At 41.6% G+C, this 25,121-nt stretch overlaps 1 protein-coding gene across 8 annotated transcripts in view; it reads left to right on the forward strand.

The window, feature by feature from the left end:
• Positions 1-25,121, forward strand: part of LOC6607153 (maternal protein pumilio) — a 166,636-nt gene that overhangs the window by 116,841 nt on the left and 24,674 nt on the right. For 2 of the 8 annotated variants that reach the window (XM_032720465.1, XM_032720466.1), the window contains one exon: positions 20,845-20,886. The exons of the other annotated variants lie outside the window; for them this stretch is intronic. In XM_032720465.1, the coding sequence (XP_032576356.1) occupies positions 20,845-20,886 (42 nt within the window). The remainder of the gene's footprint in view (positions 1-20,844; positions 20,887-25,121) is intronic. 8 annotated transcript variants of the gene reach the window in all.

Raw genomic sequence — 25,121 nt, forward strand, 5'->3', positions numbered from 1 at the left:
TCGGGGTAGCAGAGATAAACTAAAAATAAATATATGTATATGTATAAAAATGGTAGAAACTGAGCGAGAGCAGCAGGATTGTGTGGCCATGGGTTTCTGCCTCGATTTTGTGGTTGGGAAAACCTTTTAGACCAGGTCCAAACGACTAAGTGAATTAGCCCAGAGCGATATAGGTAGAAAAAAAGGAGTGGCAGCGGAAAAAATAACATTAATAAATAGAATTTTTTGTTATAACTAACGGTCTTGTACAAGAATCTGGATACTGGGAAAAAAAAGGTTCCTTTGCTGGCAACCCTTTTTTCTTGTCAATATGGAAATGGGTACAAAAAGCAAAAAAAAAAATGTGGACAAGAGCCGAAAGTGAGCAAAAGTCGCGCAAATTAAAGGCGAAAATGATGATAATGGAAGCAGTCGCCGCGTTGTCACTCCGACCGACTCCCTTCCTGAAAGGCAGTCACGTTAAACGGAAATGGCAATGTCTAGACTGTGGACTTTTTGGACCCTAGTCCTCCGTCGTTGCAGTTTGGGTGGGTAAGTAACCGCAGAGCATTTGCAACGGCACAAAAGGTTTCAGTTTCGGTTAGCTATTTTTTATGCCATTTTTTTTTCGTCCTTCCCCCCAATCGCCACAACAACAAAAAGAATTTTGAGTGTGGAAAAGGCCAAAATCAAAAAAAAATATATATATACAACACAGGATAAGGAAAACACCCCTCAGTGGTGAACCGTATTCCCCCAGAATCAAAACCAGACTCAGATACAGGCCCATCAAATGACAAACGCCAGAAAAAAAAAAGATTTGCAGCTTTTTTTTTAATTCAGATACTGCTGCTGCCATTTCAGATCTCTCAGAACAAAAACAAACAAATTAAACTGACTAAAAATACTAGGCCATAATTAATCTTTAACTCTTTAAGATAGATCATTTTATAAAGTATAAAATCATGAACATATCACTCATACGCAACGTTGCACGTTACAAATTTATCTAGCAACGAAGAATTTCATATGGAATTTCCTTTTTTATACTCAACATCAACAACAGATAAATGCTCATTTTTGCAGTTTGATTTCCTTTGCAAAGATGTGAAAATTTAGCAAGAAAATGGCAATTTCCGTTTCATCAGAATGGAAAACAAAGTGTGCGAAGGTGGAAAATGGCTGGCTGTTTCTGTCTCAACTTATGGTAAACATTTCTCAAGGCCTTTCGCACACACACTTTCCCACCATTTGAGGCAAAAAAAAAGGCCAATGCAACTGACTGACTTCGGTTCTTGTTCTCACTGCGTTTCGCATTTCATAAGCTGCACATTTCTCTTCATCTATGGCTAAAACCAACCCCCCCGTCGCAAATCCCCCGCGTGTTGGCAACATTTGTTACGTTCCTACTGCCTGTCTGCTTGTTATATTTTCTCATTTCTTGGCCCACGTTTACCTCCTGGCAATTGCAGTTCCAGTCAGTCTGCTCCGGTGCTCCCTGTAGTTTGTTGCCGTAGTAGGTGCTCGCCATCCTTGCGGATGGATATGCATATGACAGGTTACAGCAGTGCACTGCAAGAAAAAGTGCTGCAATCGAACAGTTTTAGTTAAGTTAAATGTAGATAAGGTGCATTTCCACCGTAGAATGTTCTATGAATCCAAATTCCTGCCTCTTTTATCAGTGTCTTTAGAAAAAACATGGCACCGTTTTCCACGTGGGGACATCCACGTCATCGTCTTCCCACTTGTGCCGCTGCTACCTCTTTTGATCCTGTTCCGTGTTTTCCCTTGCACTTTCTGCCCCCACCCAATTCCCTCTGCAGTTTCTCGCCCTGCGTCCTGCGTTCTGTTTCCTGCTTCATCAACGTCCGCGTCTGTTGTCCTTGTCAGAGTTGTCTACTCAACGACTCATAATTTCACTTGAGCATCATAAATGCCAGCAGTCGGCAGTTTCTGTCTCTAGATCCCAGAACCCCATTTTCCACCCAGATTTGTGACCCCCCTCAGCATGCCGCTTGTGTTGTTGGATCACAACAAACATTTGCCTAAACACCAGGGCAAAGGCAAACAGCGGACGCAGATGCACGTGTATGTGCTTGGGCTGTGTATCCCTGGGATATGGCAAACATTGAAGAGATCCAATTGCAATTGCATTTTCTTTCCCCTTTTTTCTTTGGCTCTCCTTTCCTTCCAATCCTTTCCTGCTGCTACCGCCGGCTGAGTAAACAATCCAAAATCCCGTGTGGATTTTCCCCAATCTTCTTTGCATGTTCCGTAGTTTTTCTCCTATCGAGGATTTACCATTGGGTATCTACTGGAGTTTCTCTGCTGAAGATTTTAAAACATCTTCAGGCGGCTGTTAGGTAGAAAAATCTCAATTGAAATTAGTGAGAAAAAGTATTCATAATATTATAAATTAAACTAAAAGCGCAAGTTTCTGTTGTAGAATCTTTGAATGTTGAAATTCAAGTTCACTGCAGTTATTTGAGGCTTTTTAATTAGCGAATTAAAGCGTTAAATCTATTTTGCGCGGCTTACCAAAATCCTGCTTAATCCCCGCCAGGATTTTCCTGTTAATTCCTCACTATAGGGTATCGTTGTGAACTTGGCCAAGAGCAATCTCGCTGAATCGTGGCTTCTGGCTGTTTGGGCGGCAATCTCAGTCGCTGCCAACGAAAAAAGGCCAAAAAAAAGGGGGAGGTGGGGGTCAGGAATTCGTTACCTGCAAATTTTTCGCTGTAGGATGGGCAGGACACCCTGTTGCCCGTCGCCAGGAATGTTTGTCTAGCGTTATTTCGCTCACACATGCAGGACAAATGTGAACCATTTTGTTGGCCGTACTTCATGTTCTTCATCTTCTTGCCAACCCATCGCTCTCTTCCTGTCTGGGTTTTCGTTGGGTCCTCTTCCCCTTCGTCCTTCTCGCTTCTATTTTTTCAGCTCAACTTGCCTGGCCCGCTGCTTTGGCGTTTTGTTCGCTGTTATTACTTACTCGCGCATCGTTAAAGTGACTTCCGGCATTGTTTTCCCTCAACCCAACGCACACACATGCATATCTAGGGTCCTGTGTGATATGGTAATAGCAGCTGCGAGTGTGTGTGCGTTTTGTGCCTTCTCCTAGAGCGTAGCATACATTATGGGGCTCGCTTCACTGTCTGCTGCCTGCTAAATTATGCAGAGCTTTTGCCTTTTTGGCCCGGACTGCTTGGAAAGGTGACGAAATATTACAATTTAACCTTCCTCTCTTTTTCTCAGTTTTGTTGGGGAAGGGGAAGGGCGAGGAGTTGGGCGCTCAAATATGTGTGCGAACAAATTTCCGCTAACAAAATGATAAACCATGCTGGAAAATGAAATATGAGATTTCACTGGGACGACTTAAATTTTTAAATTCCAACCCAGCCGTTTGGAGGATGCGAACTACTGTACAATAAATAACGCAAATTGATTGCGCGCCAGAAATTAATTGTCAATAACATTTATTTATACGGTACGTTTGGTTTCAGTCCGTATACCCAATTGCTGTCGCTTTCGGGAAAAACAAATAGTGTGCCAGAAGTGAGATAAAAATTGCACAACAATACAAACGCCCCGCATTTATTTAACATTGGGATTTTTCCTTAAAAATTAAACATTTCTGTTATGCGGACATTTCTTGCCGTGGGGCTTAATGATTTGCTGATGTGGTTATTAGATTAAATTAGTTCATGCCTTGAGTTTTAAGTTTTAAGAGTTTTAGATTCCTAAATAATACGAAATAAGAGTAAAGAAAATTTTTTAAATGCAGCTGAGGGTTTTTAGGAAACCTTCGGTTCTTTTGCAAGCCACTTGGCGAAACCGTGGCAAACAAAAACTGAAAACAATTAAAACTACAAGGGGCGGCGACCAATGGCGAGACAAATGACAAGGCGTGGCAGCGAAAAGTTTGCCAAACACAGTGTAAAAGAGGGGGAAATATACAGAATGAAAGAGATGGATGCACACAGCGCGAAAGAGAGGGTGAAACTGAGTGGGAGTCGCGGTAACAACTGCAAGTGACTTCCTCGGTGCAGCTGCTGCATAAAAAAGTTCACAAAAATTCGTGTGACAAATAAGCAAAAGTTGCAAAACCAAAAAGAGTGCGAGAAGGAGATGGAGCGAAACAGATAGAAAGAGAGGCAGATAGGTGACTGGTGGACACTTTGCACTGCAATTTGCACTTCATTGCCAACAGCGGCAGCCGCGGGAGCGTTGAAGCGTTTTGGTCTCCTTCACAAAGCACTTTGTAAATTTTTTAAGTGCCATGCAAAGGAGGCAAAAAAAAAAAAAACGAGAAAAGTCCTCGCTATGAACAGAGAAGAAGAAATCTTTTTTACGCGCTCTCTCTTTTTGAGCGAAGAGTGTCGTCTGCGGAAATTGCTTTGTTGTAAAGCGTAAAAACCGATAGAAATGGCGGACGGAAGCCGGGAAAACGGCTGGGGAGAAATCTACAACTGAAAACTGTCAAAGTACTGAAGATGGAACCTCCTCCTACGACGTTTAGCATTTTCGCCCGCTTGTTTTTAATTAGGTAGCAAATTCTGGGTAGTGAATCAAAAATGTTGCTCTTAAAACGAGGCTTTCAGCGTTCCGAATTTGCCAATTAAAATTTGCTCGTTATTTCCCGTTCGTATTATACAATGTTCATGTTCTTTCGAATGTTGTGCAACAACCGCATAATTTAATTTCAACAAACAATTAAACCACAACATGTCCACTTGCAGCTTGCAGATCAACGAAAAAGCTGTATTTTTTTTTTGCGCAACAGAGAAACCAAAAATTACAACGCCATTTTTTGCGGCATTAAAAAATCGCTTGGAAAACCGCAGGAAAACATGTCACCAAAGGGCAGCGGCGGAAAAGCTGCCATAACCATTCCACCTCCACTTTTGCGGAATGCTGCACGCCTGAATTTATTGTTGTTTCTTTTTTGGCATTTATGACCAAATCGCATTCGCCAAATTGATATTCTAAGCGCGTAAAATATATACATATATGTGCAGCATATATATATGTGTGTGTGTGCTGCGGTGGATCGTTTTCCACCCTTTATTTTTTGGCTCATGGAAAATGGGGCACGGAAATGTTTGGCGGGCATTAAAAATAAATGTTGCATACTTTGCGGTGCCAGTCGCATATATCGCATAACATCAAAAATGGCTCGTCTTGGGTTTTTATGGCCTAAAATTTATAAGAGACCGCGTTCGTGTGTGTGTGGGCAGACGACCTCGCCCACTTGTTACCAAGATTGCAATTGCCAGGATATGGGCATAAAAGCAGATTTTAAGTGCGAATTTTACACCCATTTTGAGATTCAAGTGGAAGTGAGTCGGCGAAGATTGTTGATGCTCCCATGCTGGTGATACTGATATCTTAATGGGCATCTGCAACATTATAAAAGGGGAAACATTAGAAGAAGAATGCTACTCATATAGATACTTTTAACCACACTTTGGAATTAGGTAGTTAGTTTGCAATGTTAACACGATGTTCAACTAATCCCAATTAATGGACAGCTGTTGGTATTCGTAAATCGATATTTCTATTCTCTACGATGGCTTTTATTGCCAAAACAACAATAAATATTTGTCACGGCATATTAATTAATTAAAGCGTAAAATGCGCCCACAATGTGCAGCTTTGTCATGTTCTCGTTAACGAACAACAAAATTGAACAAGCTATTCTCAAGAGCACTAATCAGACCAATTTGTTGATTTTTAATCCCACAAAAATAATGCCAAAATTCCCCTTTTTTATAGCGGGATTTATATTTTGATGCCCAATTTGAAAATTTGTAGTTCGCTAGAATGAATTTTGTCTGCCGCAGCTTCAAATCTGTTTGCGTATTTCACTATTTCAATTTTAAATGAAGGCTAAAAGCGTTTTAATTGGACAGAAATGGGCTCAACTATGCCACCAAAAAAGAAAAAAGAATGAAAAAACAATTAAAAAAAAAATACAGACCCACCATCAACTGACACAGGCCAACAACTGACCAGAAAGATTTCAATAAATCCGCAACTGAAGACGGCAGGCGGTATTCGGCAACAAAAATTGTTTTATAAATAGGGCCAACAGCGAATTCTCGTTGGCCAACAGCTGCTCGTCGCTGCGACAGTTTCGCACCCCACTCCAAGCCACCAACCCCCACTTCCTCCCTCCCTCGGATGGCCTCCGAAAAATTATGACATTCTTGTTTGCAGAAATTGCAATTTTATTTCGCTTCGCCATGCTCTAGTAAAAGTGTTGACAGATTTTCAATTATCCTAAACCCGGGTGTGGGGCGACCTCCGTCCACCATTTCCATCATCCTGCGATGACTCATTGGCGAAAGTCTGGTCATCACGGCTTCATCACCGTAGTCACACTCCATTTGATTTATATTCCTTGTGGCATTCGAGTTCGGTAACAAATTTGTAGGAACGTTTTGAATGAAAGTTTCGTTTAATTCCACAACAATAAACACTTAAGATCGCATTATGAAAACAACATTTCGGCGATACCCTACAACAGAGAGAGTCAACTTCCTCTGGTTGATAAATGTTACATCAGCATAATGAGAATATTAAGTGCTGGGCTGTAAGTTCTGACTGCAGGGTAGGGTATTAACAACTTTCATCTTTCCTTTTTGCGTTACAACTTATACGACTAAGAGTCGACTATAGAATGCAACATCAATCAAATTTGGCTTTCAAGTCGCGTACGCGGCAATTTGTTTGTATAGAAAATGTTGAGACTTTCTCCCAATTTTCCGCCCCCACCCACTTGCCATTTGTTGTATAACTTTTAATGTATTTTGGGCACGTCTAACCGCACTTCGAAAAAGGAGGACTGAGCCTTCGCCATGGATATGCCCATTGATATCGTCTGAGGGCGTCGGCATCCTCGTCATCACCACCATCATCATCATCAGCGTCGATATCAACACCAAGCACCCAGCACCCTTTTTACTCGATGGGTGTGGTTACGATATGTTTTGCAAGGCCTTACTGCCTGCTTGGTCCTATTACTTGTAATAATATTTTAGCAATTTTATTTGTTGTCATGTCACATATGCCAAAGCCATGAGACAGGGTGGATCCGGGTCCGGGTTCGGGTCCGGGTGCAGGTCCGGGTGCAGGTCCTTCGCCCCTTGGCCCTTTAAAGCCAAAACAAATTTGCATTTTTATGCCAGGACATGCCTAGGACAAGACTCCTTTGGCCCGGCAGCTGTCGAAGGGAAATTGATTTGATGCAAATTAATGACAGCTTCTTGTCAATTTCATCAAGTTCCAAATTGCGAATGGCACAAAAAAAAACGAATTTTAAGTACTCTTTATTTGAGCTTTAAAAGTAATTTGAACGTTTTAATACTTTACATGTATGTTATGTATTTTTTCTTCAAAAATAATCACTTAAAGATGTATGTTTTAAGTCTATGGACTCTATAGAGTAACCAAAACTCTTTTGCCGGACCCCAAAAACGACTTCACTGCAGATCCTTCCTGTTCGCTCGTCGACTTGTTTGTCTTTTTATAGATTTATGCAAATTTTGTAATGGATTTTTAAGTAGGCCTTTAAATTAGGCAAAAGAAAGCAATTTATTTAAATGATTTTGACAAGGAGGCCTGTACGTTGTCCCAGCTGCCGTTCCTTCTTATTCTCTGTCTGCCCATTTATTGTTGCATGTAAAATTAATCAAAATTTAATTTGTCTTCTCATTGTAGGTAAGTCCTTCCAACAATCGATCTTGAACAACAAACCGCCAAGCTCACAAAAAAAAAATAAAAAGGACACGACGAAGTGAAGCCGCAGAAGAGTCCGCATAATTATTTTCCGATTCAATCAGGGGGCTTTGGGCCTTAAGCTGCCAGCCAGCAGAATGAAAAGGATGAGTGGGGCCGTAGGAGCAGGCGTAGCTAAGCCATATTGAGCGGGATTAGGCGCTAACTGCTAAAATGTGATTACATTCTAGAGCCACAAAATGTCCGCCATAAATTAATCAACGGACGGAAAAATGCCCCAAACGAAAATGAGTGCGGCATCTTCTGGTTTTCATTTTCGCCCTCTCATAGTATTGCAAGAAATTCAAGTGTTTTTCGACAAGATTTTTGGGGAAAGCGTTTGGAAACGGGAACAGTCCCAAAAACTCCATCCAGGTTCGCTTCCTTGGCGCCATTTTTTAAGCCACAAATGGCATTTAATTCACTTTCAACGCTTTAGGACTTGAGCCTGCCACCTGGCCGTTGTCCTTATTCATATCGCCTCCCCTCGTTTCCGGCCGCTATCGCTAAGGTCGGCTTGTCTTCTGCGTAATTCTTATTATTTACTTTATTAATTTAAGTGTTTTGGCCCCAGGGCTTGGCCCGAGTCCTTCACGTCCATCTCTCCGGAGCTCCTTCTCCTCCTACTCACTTCCACCGTCATGCGTTTTCCTGCCGTTCGTTCGTCCTTCGGCTCTTCCTTGTTATGAGGGCCGTAAATAATTTTTTCGGTACCGAGCTGCTCATCATTTTATTCTATTAAAGCCAAATATTTACACAGGCGGAACTTCCACCTCCACAGGCAAATGACCAACAGGAAAAATAGCTAAAGGTAAAAAGCAAGTTAGGCAGGGGTACACTGCGAGAAATAATCAAGAAGGGAAGAACTTTTTTATATAAATGAATACAACCTAAGAGATATACCTGGTACTTCTGGTTTCCTGTTTTAAGAGTAATATTTCAAACTGAATGTTGTATCTATTTACTTTTCACACTTTTCCTTCAGTGTTGTGAAAATTCAGTGCGTTGTTTCCGTTTTAGCTGGGTGCGTTTCAGGGCAGCTTGACAATGGCCACACACAGGACCCTTGTGTGCAGGACACTCCCTGGGGTTTATTAGAAGTAATGACATGCAGCTTGTTAGCCGAAATGGACAGGAATATTGCTGCCCGAGGCAGCCGCCAAACGCTCCACATCTCTCCATCTCCATCGGCTGCAGGTGGAAATGGCTTTGGGGGGGGAGAGTCTCTAGAGCCTCAAGTAAATTAAACAACTGCTGTTCATAGACTAAACCAAGAATTCCTAAGCTCAGCAACCAATTCTTCTGGTCAAGCTTTTCGCTTGCAAAGTGCAAAAAAGAAGGTAGCGATCTGACCAGAGTTCTTTGGGGTAAAAAGTTTATAGTTGATGAACATGAATTTTAATAAAGCTAGGCTTTCTTTATTAACCATTAAATAAATACCTGAAGGGATCTCAAGGGTAACTGAATCACGCACATTAATATAAAATGCGTCCCTTAAATTTTTCATTAAATTTTTGATATTCCCTTGGCCAACATATTTATTTTAATTGCCATGAAAAGTTCTATTTACATTGGCATACACCCCCTGAGAATATACTCCACTCCACTCCACATCTATCTGTCTCGCATTTCATTTAATTATTTGGCTCTTTGTTGTTACCACCGCCGGTTTTCCGCTTTTCCGGGGTCGCAATAAACCAAATGGCAGTGCAAAAGGTGAGTGAAGAAATTGCTGCGGGTCCTTGGCAAATATATGCCATGTAGCCCTCTTTTGTTGGGCCAAGCCCACATTAAACGCTTCTCTCACACAAGACGAGTGCAAACAAAGAAAAAGCGTTTTGTTTGTCAAATGTTTGTCATTTGTAAATGTCAAACGGCGGTCGAGCATATTTTGCATACATACATACATATATGGGAATGCTCTCCGTCTCCACGGAATTTCCCTGTCTATCTGTCTGCAGACCATCCCCGGATGCAAAGTCAGTTGGAGAATGTTCTTTCAAGTTTTCTGGCTGTGGCCCGCATTTCTTCTTGGCCAGTACAAAGCGTAGCGTTTTTGGTTTTTAAGTTGGGGCATATCATGGAGCATGGAGCAGCAGGTTCCAACTTCTCCATCCGAATTATGAGACATATTTTTCGTGGGTTTGTTTCCCGTTCCACATGGAAATCTGACATTTAAATATTTACTTGCGTCAACTTGTGACATTTTACTCATTATACCAGAGGTCTTGTAATGGGTTTGGGGCTCGGTATTTTTGGGGTTTCCTTACCACAGAAATACCAAGACGTCTGAGGGAAAACTTTTGTCACGCTCCCTCTCTCTTTCTGCTCAGGGTTTTTCATATTCATAAGCTTTGGCATAATTTTGACAGTTTCCTTGGTGGTGGAATGTTTAGATTTATTTCCTCACTTTAGCTAGCTGTAAGATGTTCAAGTTGATTGGAGTTTCCGCTCAAGGGCGCGACGGAAAATGAGGAAAAGTGGTTGGCTGACTGTTGTGGGCTCATTCATTTATCAATGCTTCCGGTGGATCATTGTTCTTGCTCGTCTGCAGATTCGCGTTGACTGAATGCTGTCTGTCCTGCTGCTTTCTCTGCCCTTTCTTCCACCCGGCCCACTTTCTCCAGCCGCCCCACTCAGCCACTTCCTGTGCCCCTTCCTGTCTCGTCCTGTCTGTTGTCATTGGCCTTGGGGGCAGGTATAAATGCTTTTGTAAATGTATTTTTAAATGTAATAAGATTATTACGCAATTAGTATAACTTTTTGAATGCCTCCGAGGGGGAAAGGAAGGCAAAAGTTGTGAGGAAAAGCGGGGAAAACCTTAGTGGGTGGCTGGGTTTTCATTTGCCTGCGGGTAGGCTTTTAACTGCCTGGATTTAATTGCTAATTTATTTTCTCGGTGCTTCTGTAATTATGTGTTTGCAAATGAGGTTTCGTACGGAGCAAATTCGATACGGCAAATCGATGGCTAGAAAGTTTGTTAAAACAAATATATTATACTCATTTTATATACATTTAATTATTAGACTATCCTTTTAAGCCCATGACGGTTATAATTAAAGAACATTTTGTGCCTTTTATGGCAATTTTGGTTCGACTAACACAAAGTCTTAATTAATCAAAAATATACAAAAGCGTAGAGCAAACCAAAAATACCAAATTTACCTCGTTATGTGCGAGCAACATGAAACATTTAGGGTCAAAAATATTATTTTGCATAATAGCTGAGCTCGAGAGGAAGGAAGTCGATGAGTGAGCAGCCTTTTCATTAATGCCCAGGCACGAACTTGACTTCCTTTTTCCCACTTTTCCATATATTTTCCAGTTATTTTCCCCCAGTTTTGCAGCAACTCCCACTATATTTTCATCTTTTGTTACAATTTTTGCCTACGTGCCTCTCACAAAAAGTGCTTAAGGGCTCAACAAACACAAAAAGTCAAGACATTTACACTGCACTTCAGCAAAAAAAAAAAGGGGGAGAAATTCTCTAAGGTTCTACATGCTGCTCACTCTTTCTAGCGTCTTATTGGCCTCTCTTTATATGTGTGGCTGGCAGGGCAAATGAACCTTTAAACAAATCATTATTAAAGGCTCCACATTCATGCTCCACCATGCACCAGGCTTGGCTGCTTCATATTTCTAATTATGTAAAAAACTTTAGCATGTTGCACACGCATGTTGCATATTCCACACACCCAACCTCCGGAAAATTATAGTTTAACATAACGATTCCATGAGCCGGAAAGTGAAATGCATAGCATGCATGCAAGGGGCAGGAAAATCACAAGGTTTTTGGGGCTTGCGTCTGCGGCTCTGTTGATTTACCAACGGCAATTTTGTGCATTTTCCAGTGCGTCTGTATTTGTTCGTATGCGTGCATTTTTGTGTGCATGTGTGTGTGTGGAAAACACCCCCTGCCTGTGTGTTTGTGTTTGTCTAACTTGTTGCAGCCGTCGAGGCGCCATTTGCCAAGAAGTAAAACAAAAGCGGCAAGTACCAACTTCAGCAATATGTGAATAACTTGGAGCACTGTACTACACATTGCATACCTGTCTAGCTTCAGCTGCTCACACCCAATTTTCCTAGCCACTACTGGATTTCCTACTGCGCTCGGCTCAAGCCTCTCGGCGAGCTTTTCAAATTGTTTTTGATTGAAATTTAAACAAAAATGTGTTGCCTGCACTTGTCAACAACAACAAAAAGGGCGAGCAAAGCGGCAGCAACAAAATAGCAACTGCTAAACGCCTTTAAGCATTAGAAGCTGAAAAGAAAATAAACTCGTGTACGAAATAGTTTTACACTCTAAGATCAAGGACTAAAATAAGTCGAGTCAAGGGAAAATATGAAGACTTTTAGATTTATGTTGATGCAGGATATTTCTGACCAAAATGCTCAGGTTGCAGATGGTTTGATAAATGTAAGCATATCCCAATTTCGTAGAGTATTTGCGTGTAATTTTGCTGCTTGGTTTCAGTTGCTGCGGGTTATAAAAGTACGAACGACGCACCTTTGTTGTGTCATGTTTACATTGCATGTTGCTCCCTGTATATGTGTGTGTTGGGGAAAAGCTTATAAAGTGGCAGGCCAAAGTTTCCACAACGCCCCCGAAGAGGTACCAGGCAAAATAAGTAAAATAAGGAAAAGCGAGCTATCCCTCGCATCCCATTCTTAGTACCCCTTCACCCTTATGGCCGTTGAACATGAAAGCGAAATTCCTTTTATTAGACTTCATTGTTGTTGTTGTTGTTGTTCTGCTGGCGTTGCTGTTAAGCATCTTCTGCTTTCAATGAAATTGTTTATCAAGTTGAACTTTACGAAATTATGTAAAATATGTTTTTGCGGTTCGTCGTTTCTTCGCAGTCAAAAAATTCTTGGGCATAACAAATGGAACACGACCGAAAAATGTGTAATTTTCTACTTGAGTTATTAAACATTTATGCGTATCGCCGCGTCTCTTTCGACGCGGTGGCGCCCCATCTCTTTCGGCCCGAAGGACAATGCACTGGCTGGGGCTTAATCCTTAGCAACTATTACAAAATGTACACCAAATCTGTGCACTAGAATCCCTTGGCTGCCCGGCAGCTTCCATCCGGCAGGAGCGCATTACGGAATCAGCCAGCCAGGGAAGTGGAGTAGTACCAGTATCATCCCCCTTCTGGTATGTTTCCCCCGCCGCCGCCACTGGTAAAGCGCTTACAGCTGCAAAGCTCATCAGCAGCGTCAGTGGCAGGACATCAGTATCCGTATCATTCTGGCTCCATTTCATCCTGCGGTTTATTCTCCGACCCCTTGGTCTGGCTACTATTATGATTAGATCGGATTTGGGACCTATGACCAACTGGGTGCATAACAGTGGAAAATTAGGAATGCATACTCTATGTTTATCACTATATAGCTATTTCTGCAATATAATAGTTTAAATAATTCAAAACTAACTCAACGTTGAACTATAAATTCAGAGGCTATTCCTTAAACGGTGTACCTACTTAGTTCGCTTATGGACACTCTTTAAAGAACCTCCATATATATCACGTTCGTTTAGCTGCCCCAGCCAAACACTTAATTCAATTGAGATTTCCCAAACACATTCGCACCATTCCATTCAATTTGCTAGCCATTGTTCCAGGGGAAATGTTAAATACTTTCGCTGCCAAATGAACAAGTTGGGCCATTGAAATCAAATGAGTCATGCGAGTTTTCAACCGCACAAAGAGCGGGGTGTGCGGGGAAAAGGCCGCAGCCAGCGATTTTCCATGGGTTGGGCAGTTGAAACAATAAATAAATGTGAAATCGACCCTGACAGAGGCGGCGGGAGTTGGAGCGAAATGGAGCTACTGAACTTCTGGTTTCTGGTCAACTGAGCAGACCAACTTCTCCCGTCTCTTTCACTGCGCGTAGCCCCGTCTCTATCTGTTTCTCTTTTTCAATCCGGCCACTTGCAGACTATTCATAACACAGGCCAGCGCTGAAGGTCGCCGGGAGAATCCGCATCACCATCATCATCATCATCAGCAGCAGCAGCAGCACGGTCTGTGGTGGACTCCCTATTCCCGTCTCTTTCATTGCCATTCTATCCGTCTCTTTCTTCCTGGCATAGTCCTTTTGTGCCGGACGTTGGCAGCAGTTTTGCATTGTTTTTGGTCATTCGTTTGGCGTCATTCGCATTTGCCATTGTTACCCTACTCCGCTTACTTCACCCAAAAATCCATGCTCTGTCTCTATAGCTCTGCCTACACCCCTCTCTTTCTTTCGTTTTGTTTGTTCAGCCATTGAGTTGATGATTTCCGTATGCATAGCCCATTTTATGCACAACTTCCGGAAATTTTCATTGCGGTTCTGCAAACGGATGTTCACAAAGGAAGCAAGATGCGAGATAAAGTGAAATATTTAGTTTCTCTAAACACGGTTTGAGCAGTTGAATTGCTTATTGGAAGATTTTTAAGGCAGCTACAGGATATTATGAATTGAAGCAATTTAAAATCTAATGGTTACATGCGTCAAAGATGATCGTAAACTATGCTACGTGCAACCGTTGAACAAATTTAATTTCGACGCTTAAAAATATTTTTACAATTCATTTATTTGTATTTGTGTGGAAAGTATTCAGCGAAACCGATTCAATTTACTGCTGATATTTTAAATATTCATCAAATATCCAACGGACAGCGGGCAGATGCAGAAACCGAAAATGAATTTATTTTCGTGCAGAGCGCAGGACCAACGAAAATCCTGGCCAGCAAAAACTAAAAATTAATAATGTGCCAAAAAGTATGCTACAGTTTCTGACATGCCCCTCCGCACTGCCCGCGCCGGATATGGAGATTATGTAACCGCATTTCCGGCTGCCGCTTTGGCCAAAATGGCGACTTGCAGCAGCAGAACGAGAAATGGCAGCAGGAAGCGAAACAGCAACAGCAGCAACAGCAACACCACCACACCTGCCGCTGACGCTTATGCTCAGTCAGGCGCTTAACTGTGTGTGTGTGTGTGTGTGTTGCCAACTGTTTCGCCACCCACAATCCACTGCCCACCACCCTCTACACCAACGAAACAGCCCCTGGAAAAGCGCCCCTCTTTTGGCACCCATGTGCGTACGCATTTGCAATTGCTTTGCGGTCGAATCGGTTTACACAAAATGCGCTTTTGTGGTTTTTGGCAGCAGTTCCGACGGGGGGGAAAGTCCGAGCAGGTTGAAAAACGTCCTGTTTCTGATAAAGGTAGTTTATTTTACGCCTGTAAAAAAAAAAGGGGTAGCTCAAGTTCACACAATGGGGCTACTGAATTCGATTTGATTGCTTTAAATGTGTCGAGAGTGACAATTGATATTCCAACTTTGATTGGAGCTTCCGTGGCCTGGCTGAAAATCATATCTCATGCAAACACTTCAAACTAAGTTAAATTTAAATTATTAAAACCTCATTAAAAAGAAATCAAACATTTCCATTTTATTCAATAGTAGCATAAATCGTTAATCTCTTAGACCGAAACAAATGGAAATGAATAATAAAACGTAATATAAAATTGACAAAAGTTTTGCATGTCATGTTACATTCTATCAAATATCCATTTGCTTACAAGCCTTCTGATAAATCTTAAATTGATTGCCTGTCATGGGTAACTCTTTTGGCCAAGAAGAAGATACTTTCCGTAAGCAGTCTCCCCATGCCATTTGGCCATTTGCCTAGCTTTGTGTTTTTTGTTTTGAGGGTGGGCTTTAGGACGGCTTTCACCTTTTCTTTAGTCTCCAACTGGCTGGTGAAGATTCTGTCTTCCGACGTAGACTTTATCCTACTGCGCTGTGTATTGTCCTGCGAGCTATTGTTGCTGTTGCTTGCTCGTATTATTATCATCAAGCTGTCATGTTAAATGACATTTGCCATATTTCATAAACATACACCATACACAATATGAATAATATTGTATTGTGTAAAAAACTGCTGTCCTGCTTCTTGCGGGGGAGTATATGCTGCTTCCTTTGACCAAAGAAAATGAGCCATGTGAACTGTTGCGGCTGTTGTGTTGCCTGTAGCCTGGGCTTCACAACAATAAAAGCGGCTTGGCTCTACTCCTTTTTTTCCATCCCCCTCTAGCTAGCTCTATTTTGTTGCTGGAAACCATTGTATCTGGATCCGGGTGAATCCTGGTGTCCTGTCTCCGTTTGTGGCATGTGATAGTCCTGCTTGTATCTCGCCATCTCTCTGACTGCTTTTGATATTTATTTTCCATTTACATGCATTTCATCATTTGTCGTTTTGTCGTTTGTCGCTTGCCTGCTTAAAAGTTTAATTGTCCTGCGATTTAGTCTAGGACTCTTGTCCTTATCTTGAGTTTGTGTGCCACCCCGAAAAGCTTCTCCGCTTCCATTCAGCTGTCAGGTTCAGAGAACTATTTAAATTCCTCAGGCCTTGCACACAAGCATGAGTAATAGACATATATATACTTACATACTTATATAAGGGAAAATTCCCTGTTTTGTCATGGCAAAAAGCAATTAACTATGCTCATGTCTCTACCCCTGAAAATATATTATTCGCCCCCAAACCCATCGATTTCGATGAAACTATATTGAAATTTTTAAGCCGGATATTACTGAAATGCCCCCAAACCGATTGATGCTCGACCGTAAAATAATTGCTGCATACTTTGCGGCCCAAGAAGCCCTGAGACCGGAAAAAAACATCAAAAGTTACGCCCCATTCCGCAGCCCAAGCCTCCAGTAAACGCTTTCACTTTGCATACTTTTGGTTGCACGTAAAAGGCACACAAAACCGCCAAGAGAAGGACGACAACGACGACGCCAAAGTTTTTGGTGGCCCTAGAGCTGAAGATGACGACGAAGATGAAGAGAAGGCCGCCACCACAGCCGCCTCATGCCAAATTAGTTTAAGAAATTGCCCGAAGGTGGCAGGCACCCTGCCATCTGTCTATGCCCTTCCTTTCCCTCGCTTTTCCATTTCCCATGTTTTATGCACAAAGAGGAAAAGCGCGAGCATAAAATGAAATAAATTTCAAGCAGGCATTTTGACAGGGCACGAGGCTAAATTTCTTTACGAAAAATTGACAGCTCCCTGTTCTCGATTGTAAAGATGTAGATGTGCGGCTGAAAAGAAGTCACAGAAGCCGAATTTATCTACAAGATGTTTCTATATGACTTGTGGATTAGCCTTTCATGAGGAATTCTTCTGAGCATCAAAGTTGTAAGCCTAAAAAGAAGATACTTTACGCAAATAAAGGGTAGTCAAGTACCCTTCAATGTTTGGTTACCCACACAAAAAGTAATCTACCACTTTGAACATTATGTTTTATGCACGGAAATCCTGAGCCGCATTGCAAAATTTGAAATAAATATTTTTATATTTCACTTTGTCAGCGTAACAACTTTTTAAAATGTAAAACCATATTGCTTAAACTTCTTATCCCCTGGGTTATGGGTTTTTCCAAGAAGACCGCTGCTTTCACCTTTTTCTTTTTTACTTGGCTTAGCTGCCAAAGCAACAGCCGCCAAATGTAATTATCAAAAGTTTCTACTATTTTTCCGACCCGGGGTGAGCGGTGGAAAAGCGAAAGAAAATCGCAAGGTAAGATAGGTGGTAGGTGGCTTAAGGAGAAATGTCAGCCTCAGGCTTGCGGCTTGTTATTCTGTTTGTGTCTGCCAGACGCGAAAAAAAGTAAAATAAATAAAAATAAAAAGTAGAAAATTAAATTCGTTTCAACTGCAGACGTTGCTCAGTCTTTTTGGCCACTTCCACATTTCCGGATGCTACTGCTCCTGCTGTTTGCCATGGCAATTTGTTTCCCTTGCTTCTTTCCTTTGCAGATTTTCCATGCCACATGAAGTGGGTCGCAGTATTCTTGTTTGCCTATTTATTACAATTTAATGTCAATTCTTTTGTCGGCGAATTGGACAGAGAAGGCTTATTAATCTGTCATGCAAAATTACTGCGTCACGGAATTTCTTGATTGCCCTGCTGCTGTTATGCGTCAAAAAACGCAGAAAACCGACACATTTAAATAAATCAATTGGGATTGGCTGTAAAATAAATAATAAAAAAAGACATATCCCTTACGAACTGAAATTAGTTCTCAGATTACCACAAAATAAAAACTCCAAACGGTGTACAATTTTCTTGATCTTGATGTTAACAAACGAATAACAGAATAACAAAATAATTGCCAACGGATGGGGAAATGCAACAAAATCTTTAGTATATACACAAAAAAAATTCACCCTGGAATGAAAACAAACAAACAAAACTAAAATGCAAAACAAATGGCAGTGGGGAAATAAAATAAAGAGAATGAAAATGTAAACGATGTTCGAAAAAAGCAAATGAAATTGAAATGAATATTTTGTGATATTTTACCAATGCAGCAGGCTGCCTGTCGTTGTGTTGCATTGTTAAATATTCATGTCAGGGAATATGGTATTTTATTTATACTCACACACACACTGACATATTCAAGGATATGTACAGGATCTGGCATATATATATGCTACATTCGATCCTGTGGCCCAAGTCGGACAAATACGCGCCAGCATATGTGAATCAAGTAGAGTTTGCACCATTTTCCGCATACTCGACTCCCAACACAATTTTTTCATCCATCGTTGTGCAAATTTAAGCCGAAATCTTTTCATTCCTTACACAATTTCCTTTGCGAGTCCTTTTCTTTAGGTGTTTTCAAGGCTCGTTTGCCCGCCTGGGTATGATTTTTAAATATTTTACAACCATTTTTATGCGTAGCCCACCTCTTCGATACTACTGCTCCTTCGACTTTTAGGCGTGGAATTTGGCGGGTTGGGGACGGACTTAAGTGTTTGGACAGGTTGGCGTCAAAGTTAAATGATGCATGGCAAAGGCTTCTTGGGGAGACATTTATGAAATGTAATTCAGCTGCTGAAGGACTACTTTACAAGGGCATGAGTTCAATGGAAATGTTAAGTAACCTTAAACGTATGTATGTGTTTCCTTTGCTGTTTCACGTAGATTCAAATTTCTTGAAGTTAATTCTCTGGCACCAAGTTTCTCGCTGTGCATTTATGTATGCTTACCAAGTTCGAGGGGACAACAAACTGGAAATTCACTTAACGATTGGCAATTTGCGTATGCCATGCATCGACACTTGGCCTCTCAGCATCAGTCTCATTTTTCGCCATAGTAACCAGCGAAGAGAGATGGATATTGGGGGTGTTGCGAGGCTATGAGCCTGTGTGCCTGCGAGGTAAGGAGGTCCTTGGGAAGGGGGCGAAATCCTGTTAGCAACCGCTGTGAACACAACTCGAGGCAGCTTCCTGCCTGGTTCGTTCGGTTTTGGCTTGGTTGTTGTGTTATCGCTTATGTTGTCTCTTACGGTCTGTTGCATTTTGTACAAATTTGCGCCGCAGGTCCACAAATTTGTGCACCGAAGCGTTTTCGTCCTTACTGCTCTCGCACCGAGTCTCGTTTACCGAGAAAGAAAAAAACTTTTCTAATAATTTTCTGCCATGATTTCTTTTTTTTTCTAATTTGCAAGTGTGGCTAGGCTTTACCCAAATGTTATTTGAGTTTGATTCGGGTTCAAGTTCGAGTGGCCAAGAATAAATGGCCTTAATTTCGGTCGTCGGGGGAAAGTTTGTGACCAGTTTTGGGATAAGCCATATGCTCAAAGGGAAATCAAGGAAAATCCTCAATAAAAATTACCAATATTTACTTTACAAAATGACAGACCCACCGCCAGCTCCGCCACTGCCCGCCGCCTGTCCTGGCAAATCCCTTGTCAACTTTGCTACTTAATAAAATATGAGTGCCAAAGTGGAGGAGGACAGGACAAACACGAAATATCCAAGGACGTGCCACTAATGGCGGGCCCGAGCTCAAGTGCTCGGCGAAGGAACGCTAAGGGAGCGCCAGCCAGCAAAAAAAAAAGGGATAAAGAAATAAATAGAAAATGCAAATAGAAGGCAATACATTTGCCAGACTCCTCGGAGAGATATGAACAGGGGCCACTGCTGTTTGCCATGTCCTTTCGATGAGGTTGCCTTGTAAAAATGACATTTCCATCGTGTCCTCTCCCAGCCAGCCATCCTTTCAGTGCCCAACTCTCAAGGACATCATGCGTCGCACATAAACTGTTGATTTTTATCGAGGTTCGTGACACAGTCATGACCAAAGCTTCCTGCCAGATACGAGACTGCACTGCAAGTAAAATATATTTCTATAACTTTAAATTCAGTCAACGAGATTCAACTAGATTGAACCTAAAAGTGATGACTTATTGATTGATACATCATTTCAGAATTGACTAACTCTTCGTAACTTGAAGGAATCTTCCGAGCTTAAAAGCATATTTCTTTCAGTATATTTATTTATTGTTCAGGCCGCAGGTGCGACTCGGTGGCACCTCCCACTTTTCCCATTGGACGAGGTCCCTGTCCCTCCATCAGGGTTTCCTTTGACACATGTCCAACTCTGACCACTTGCAGACCCACAAGGTCGGCGAGGAGAGCCTTTTTTTGTGTGGCTTGGCATTAGTGTCGAAATTATGGCTCTTATATGGCCTCCCCCGGCTCGCCAGTTGCCAATAGTTTTATGTTCTCCATGCTGCCCCATTCCCTTGGAAAAGCCATTTTCCGCGCTCTGTGTGCGTGTGCAAGCTACGACTAAATACAATTTGAACGCCTGTTCTTTCCCTTCACCACCAGCACTACCACCACTATATGGTGACTTTGTTGCTGGGTTATTATATGCTTTGACTAATGTTTATGTATGTTATCCCAGGAGGCGAAAAACACAGAGTAACTCTATAGCAGCCAACTGCAGCTGGGGCAGAAATGGGGGGTATTATGTAAGAGTTCCCCTTGCTCGTGTTGGAAATATAATTCACTTTGCTCAAGAATTAAAATGGTAAATGTAGCTGGTACTCATGAGCTTTCAAAAACTTTTGCTTCCCCTAAGAGATAATGTATAGTTTCTGTAATGTTGTATAATTCATAGGTGTAATCTCTAATTAAAACATTTCAGTTAGAAATGGGATTGTCCTTTTTTTCTTGGCCCAACTAACTTAGAACATAAATTAATATATATTTTTTTCATTTTCTCTTTACAGGTAAGTGACGACGTGCTTTCGCTCGCTTTTAACCACAATCAAGTAAGAGTTTTTTGTTTATTATCATTTATTTTACGGTTGGTGGTGGGTCTCCAATTGCAATGCATCAAAACTCACACCTCAATGCCAGTGGCAGTGGCATTGGCCGTGGTGGTGGGCCTGTTTGTCTAAGTCCGTTTGGCTTCATAAATCAATCAGATCGTAGCGAACCAGAGTGTCCATTGGAATATCGACTGGTTTGGGTATATGGGCCTTATACTACGGCAGGCACACGGCGATTGACGGCACGAGATTTGCAGCATTTCCGGCGCATGACGCAAAGCAGTTAATTTGTCAAATGTCTGCACTTTATCACCCATATCTGTCCCGCTGTCTCCGGCGCAATCCCACTGGTGGCCAGAAGGGGGCCTCCGTGAAAACGCATTACGCACTCAGACATTTTCGGGCGGGCGCATGGAGCACACACTCTACTCGTATCTCCGTGAAATGTTGAGCCAAAGTGCAATCAGTGCAGTGGCGCATTTCCCACCGGAGCTCCGGACAGACGATGAAAATATCGAGACCCCTCTCTCATCCAACCTCCGCAGCCCAAACCCCAACCCCAACCCCAACCCTAAACCAAACCCAAGCCCATAAACCAACCCACTACCAGACCGGCTGTGCTATGTGGCAATCCTCTGCATTGTCGGTTGGGAAAATTCCGGGGGGAAAATTGTTAGAAAAACTCAGTGCTCTCTTTCTCTCACACTCACACTGTCGCGCTGGCAAAGCAATTTAAAGTTGCATCCATAACATCACAAACAGCAAAGACAACAACATTTTCGGCCAGGACATTGGCCTGGGGAAATTTCACTGGCTAATGTTATCCCCACTCACTCTCTCGCTCCCAAAAGCCAGCTCCCAAATGTCCTTTCGCAGTCAACAGGCCGTCAGAGTCAGACTTGGACTTGTTGACCAAAATCGGCATGGTTGTTGCAGTTAAAGAAATGCAAACCCTATTTAACATAAAAAATCAAATAAAATCTATTTTTCATGTTTTTGTAGTTTCCCTCTAAAATGAGTACTTGTTCGGTATGATTTGAGAAAGTTTAAAGCCATAAAAAAAGTTGGAAAGAATATTTTTTGCCAGTGTAGGATGAACCACAGCCCGAGATGCGTTGACCGAATTCGTAATTAGAAAAGTGCTTGCTTGATAACTCACTTTTCGCTTTCTGTATTGACCGATGGGGGATGAGCACGAGGAGTCCCCACAGGACTTTTACCCTATCTCCCATCATTCTGTCATCCTGTGTGGCCATTTAATAGCTTTGGAAATCAGTCATTAGGCAAGTGCCGGCCGGGGTGAAAAATACGCAACAGCCTGCAATGAAATTAACACAAAAATTCTATTAGCCTGGTTACACTAATTGGCCTGCTGTTGCCGATTGGTCACATCTTTGCATCTCTTTCGCTTAGATAAACTTCAGCCGAGTTGCATTTCCACTTTGGCTGTGCACCAAAACGCAAAACTAAATGTAAATAAAAAATGTCATCAAAATGTCATTACGTGGGTGGCCGACAATATGTTGCCCCGATTTATTTACTTTTTTCTTTTCGGTTTTGTTTATGGCACCGACTTTCAAATTTAAGCACAAATTGTCATTCCTCATTGTTGGCACAGCCATAATAGAAGGGCATTTCACCCCCCGAGTTATTATGCAAATGAAAGGCTAGCAAGACCTAACCCATATAGAGTCTAAAAAATTAGCATTTTATGCAACAGCCTGCACATAATTTGGCAGCAGAAAAATAGGGGAATATTGGAAATTTACCCCTTTTGTTTTAATGATTTTTATGGTTAGTAATTGGAGAATTAAAAAATTCCCTCATTAATAATCATTATGTTTATGCGTTGGGCTTACCGAACTTGAACTAATTCAAAACCTATAGAGTTAACTTAAAGCCCAGTCAAACGTCAAAAATGAATGTCTAAACAAAGGTTTTAAAGGGACATCTGCAGCCATAGCCCCCGGATCGCGTCCTTTTGGTCCTTTGTACCATGTTGTATGCATTTTTGGTCAGTGTGGTCGGCATTTTGTCAACGGAGAACAACACCAGGCGGCAGTAGAAGCGACAGTGATAGCCATGCAAAACATGGTTGGAGGTATGGAGCTATGGAGGTATGGAGGTTGCTTGGCGAGATAGATGGACCATTGGGGGATAGTGGATGTTGGGCGGGGCCTGAACAACAACAGCATCAACATCAGCGTCAACAACAACAGCAATTGTGGCGTCCTCTAATGACAACCACACGTCATCAGCGATGTTCCCTTTTGCCGGCTTTTGCCCAAACAACGTCATCGCTGTCATTGTTGTGCACGCCCACATCCGACACGCCCACACGTAGCGGTCTTCTGCATACACGTATATAAATCTCATTGTGTACAGCTGCGGTCAGAATAATAATAACACGGCTTGAGCAAGATGATATTTAAGCAGCAGCAATCCATGTTCTGTACAGCACCACGTATACGTGATAAATTCTAAAATCTAGATGCGTCCTTGAACATATAATGCAAAGATAGCGTATAAGATTTAGCCAGCTTTTAGACTATAATTGAACAAATAATAAAAGCAAATACAATCGTTTCATATTGCATCCATTGTTCTATTATCCTGAACATAATTGTTTCTGAAGGACATGTATTAAAAATGCAAATTTCTTTGGCGATGGCAGCCGCATAAGCCTCATCACCATCAGCATCATCAGTGGATGGAGCCAAGGACTAGACGTAGTTGTTGACTCATTTGCATTATCGCATCTAATCATTGTCGCAGCAACAACAATGTTGCTCGTTAGTCTTGGCCAGTCGAATTGGGGGTTGTGTATGATATAGAAAAGTTCCAATTGCAGATAAGTTGCAGCATTAAACTTTAAATTACCATTTAGTTTTGTTTTCGTTTTAGTTTTTCGATCTGGCGAGCAATAACAAAAAGAATAAACTATTTGGGAATGTAAATTGTTGCAGTGGCAAACGATGCGAATTGCAATTAAAATGCATTTGCAATTTGCTGCAATTGCAGCATTTGGCAGTTTCGAATTTAGAGTGCAATTCCCGTTGCAGTTGCAGTTGCACTTGCAATTTGTGTAATTTGTCACTGCATTTAATTTGCTACTCTATTGCATTGCATCGCAGGGCCAAAATGAGGGGCTGAAATAGAAGGCTAGACGGTTTTATTTTCGTTGCCCCACAGCTATTAATTGTAGCATACTTTTTTTGGCTTGGAGAAGGCTGGACATGGAATCATACAAAAAAAAAAACATGACTTTAGGCTTATATTTAACTAGGGGTATACATTTGCAATTCTAAATTAAAGCGTGTAAGCACTGTATCAAAATTAAATTATCAAATGTAGAGAGCTACTCCCTGGAAACTGAATGCTAAAAATATTGAGAAGAGCACTTTAACTGTGTTTAAATTTCTGTGCGTATTTAACAATCACAGAAATGAGTTGTAATTATTTCGCTCCATATAATTTGTGTATTTGCATTTTTCCGGGAACGACTAAGATTGTCTGTTCCCTGGAAAGATACTTACTACACAATGGCAACTCTAATTGCATTTGACAGACACACACACTGTGGCAGATATGAGTTTTTCCATCACATCAATGTGTGTTCTATGTTTTTTTTCTTATTGCCCCACCTAATTTGCATGCAGAGGCAATGGGGAAATATTTATGCACAATTAAATCAAGTAAAAGGAGGAAATAAATTCAGCATACACTCTGCCCATTTGGCTAGGCAATGGAAAAAAATGCAAATGACATTAAAGCCGAATGCGAATGTGTGTGTGTGTGTGGATAATGGGTAACGCAGTAGTTGACCCACATTCGCCATCTCGTTCTGCCACCTTATCCCTCTCGCTTTTCCGCAGCCTGTGTGCCAGTTTTTAATTTTTCTTGACTTTTTCGCTGCTCTTGAATTGCGGCGAATTTTTCTGCGCTTGATTTCACGTGCTTTTCCCTTTGTTTCAACCCTTTCTTCTGCTTTATTTTTGGACCTAATGTGCATTAAGCATGTGTTTGCCATTCTGCACGTATGTGTGCATGTGTGTGTGTGTGTGTATGGTGTGTTCGCTAATTAAGTGGCATTATGTGCTTCTTTGCTGCCCTTTTCATTTCCGGTCTTTTATTCTGGTCACAGGTTTTCCGCTTCAAAACAACTCTGTCAACCGAGATTTTGGTTCTTAAATCATTTGCGCTGTTCAGTTGAATTTAACAAGTTAATTGGACGT

This window comes from Drosophila sechellia, chromosome 3R (assembly GCF_004382195.2).
Source record: "Drosophila sechellia strain sech25 chromosome 3R, ASM438219v1, whole genome shotgun sequence".
Classification (NCBI taxonomy): domain Eukaryota; kingdom Metazoa; phylum Arthropoda; class Insecta; order Diptera; family Drosophilidae; genus Drosophila; species Drosophila sechellia.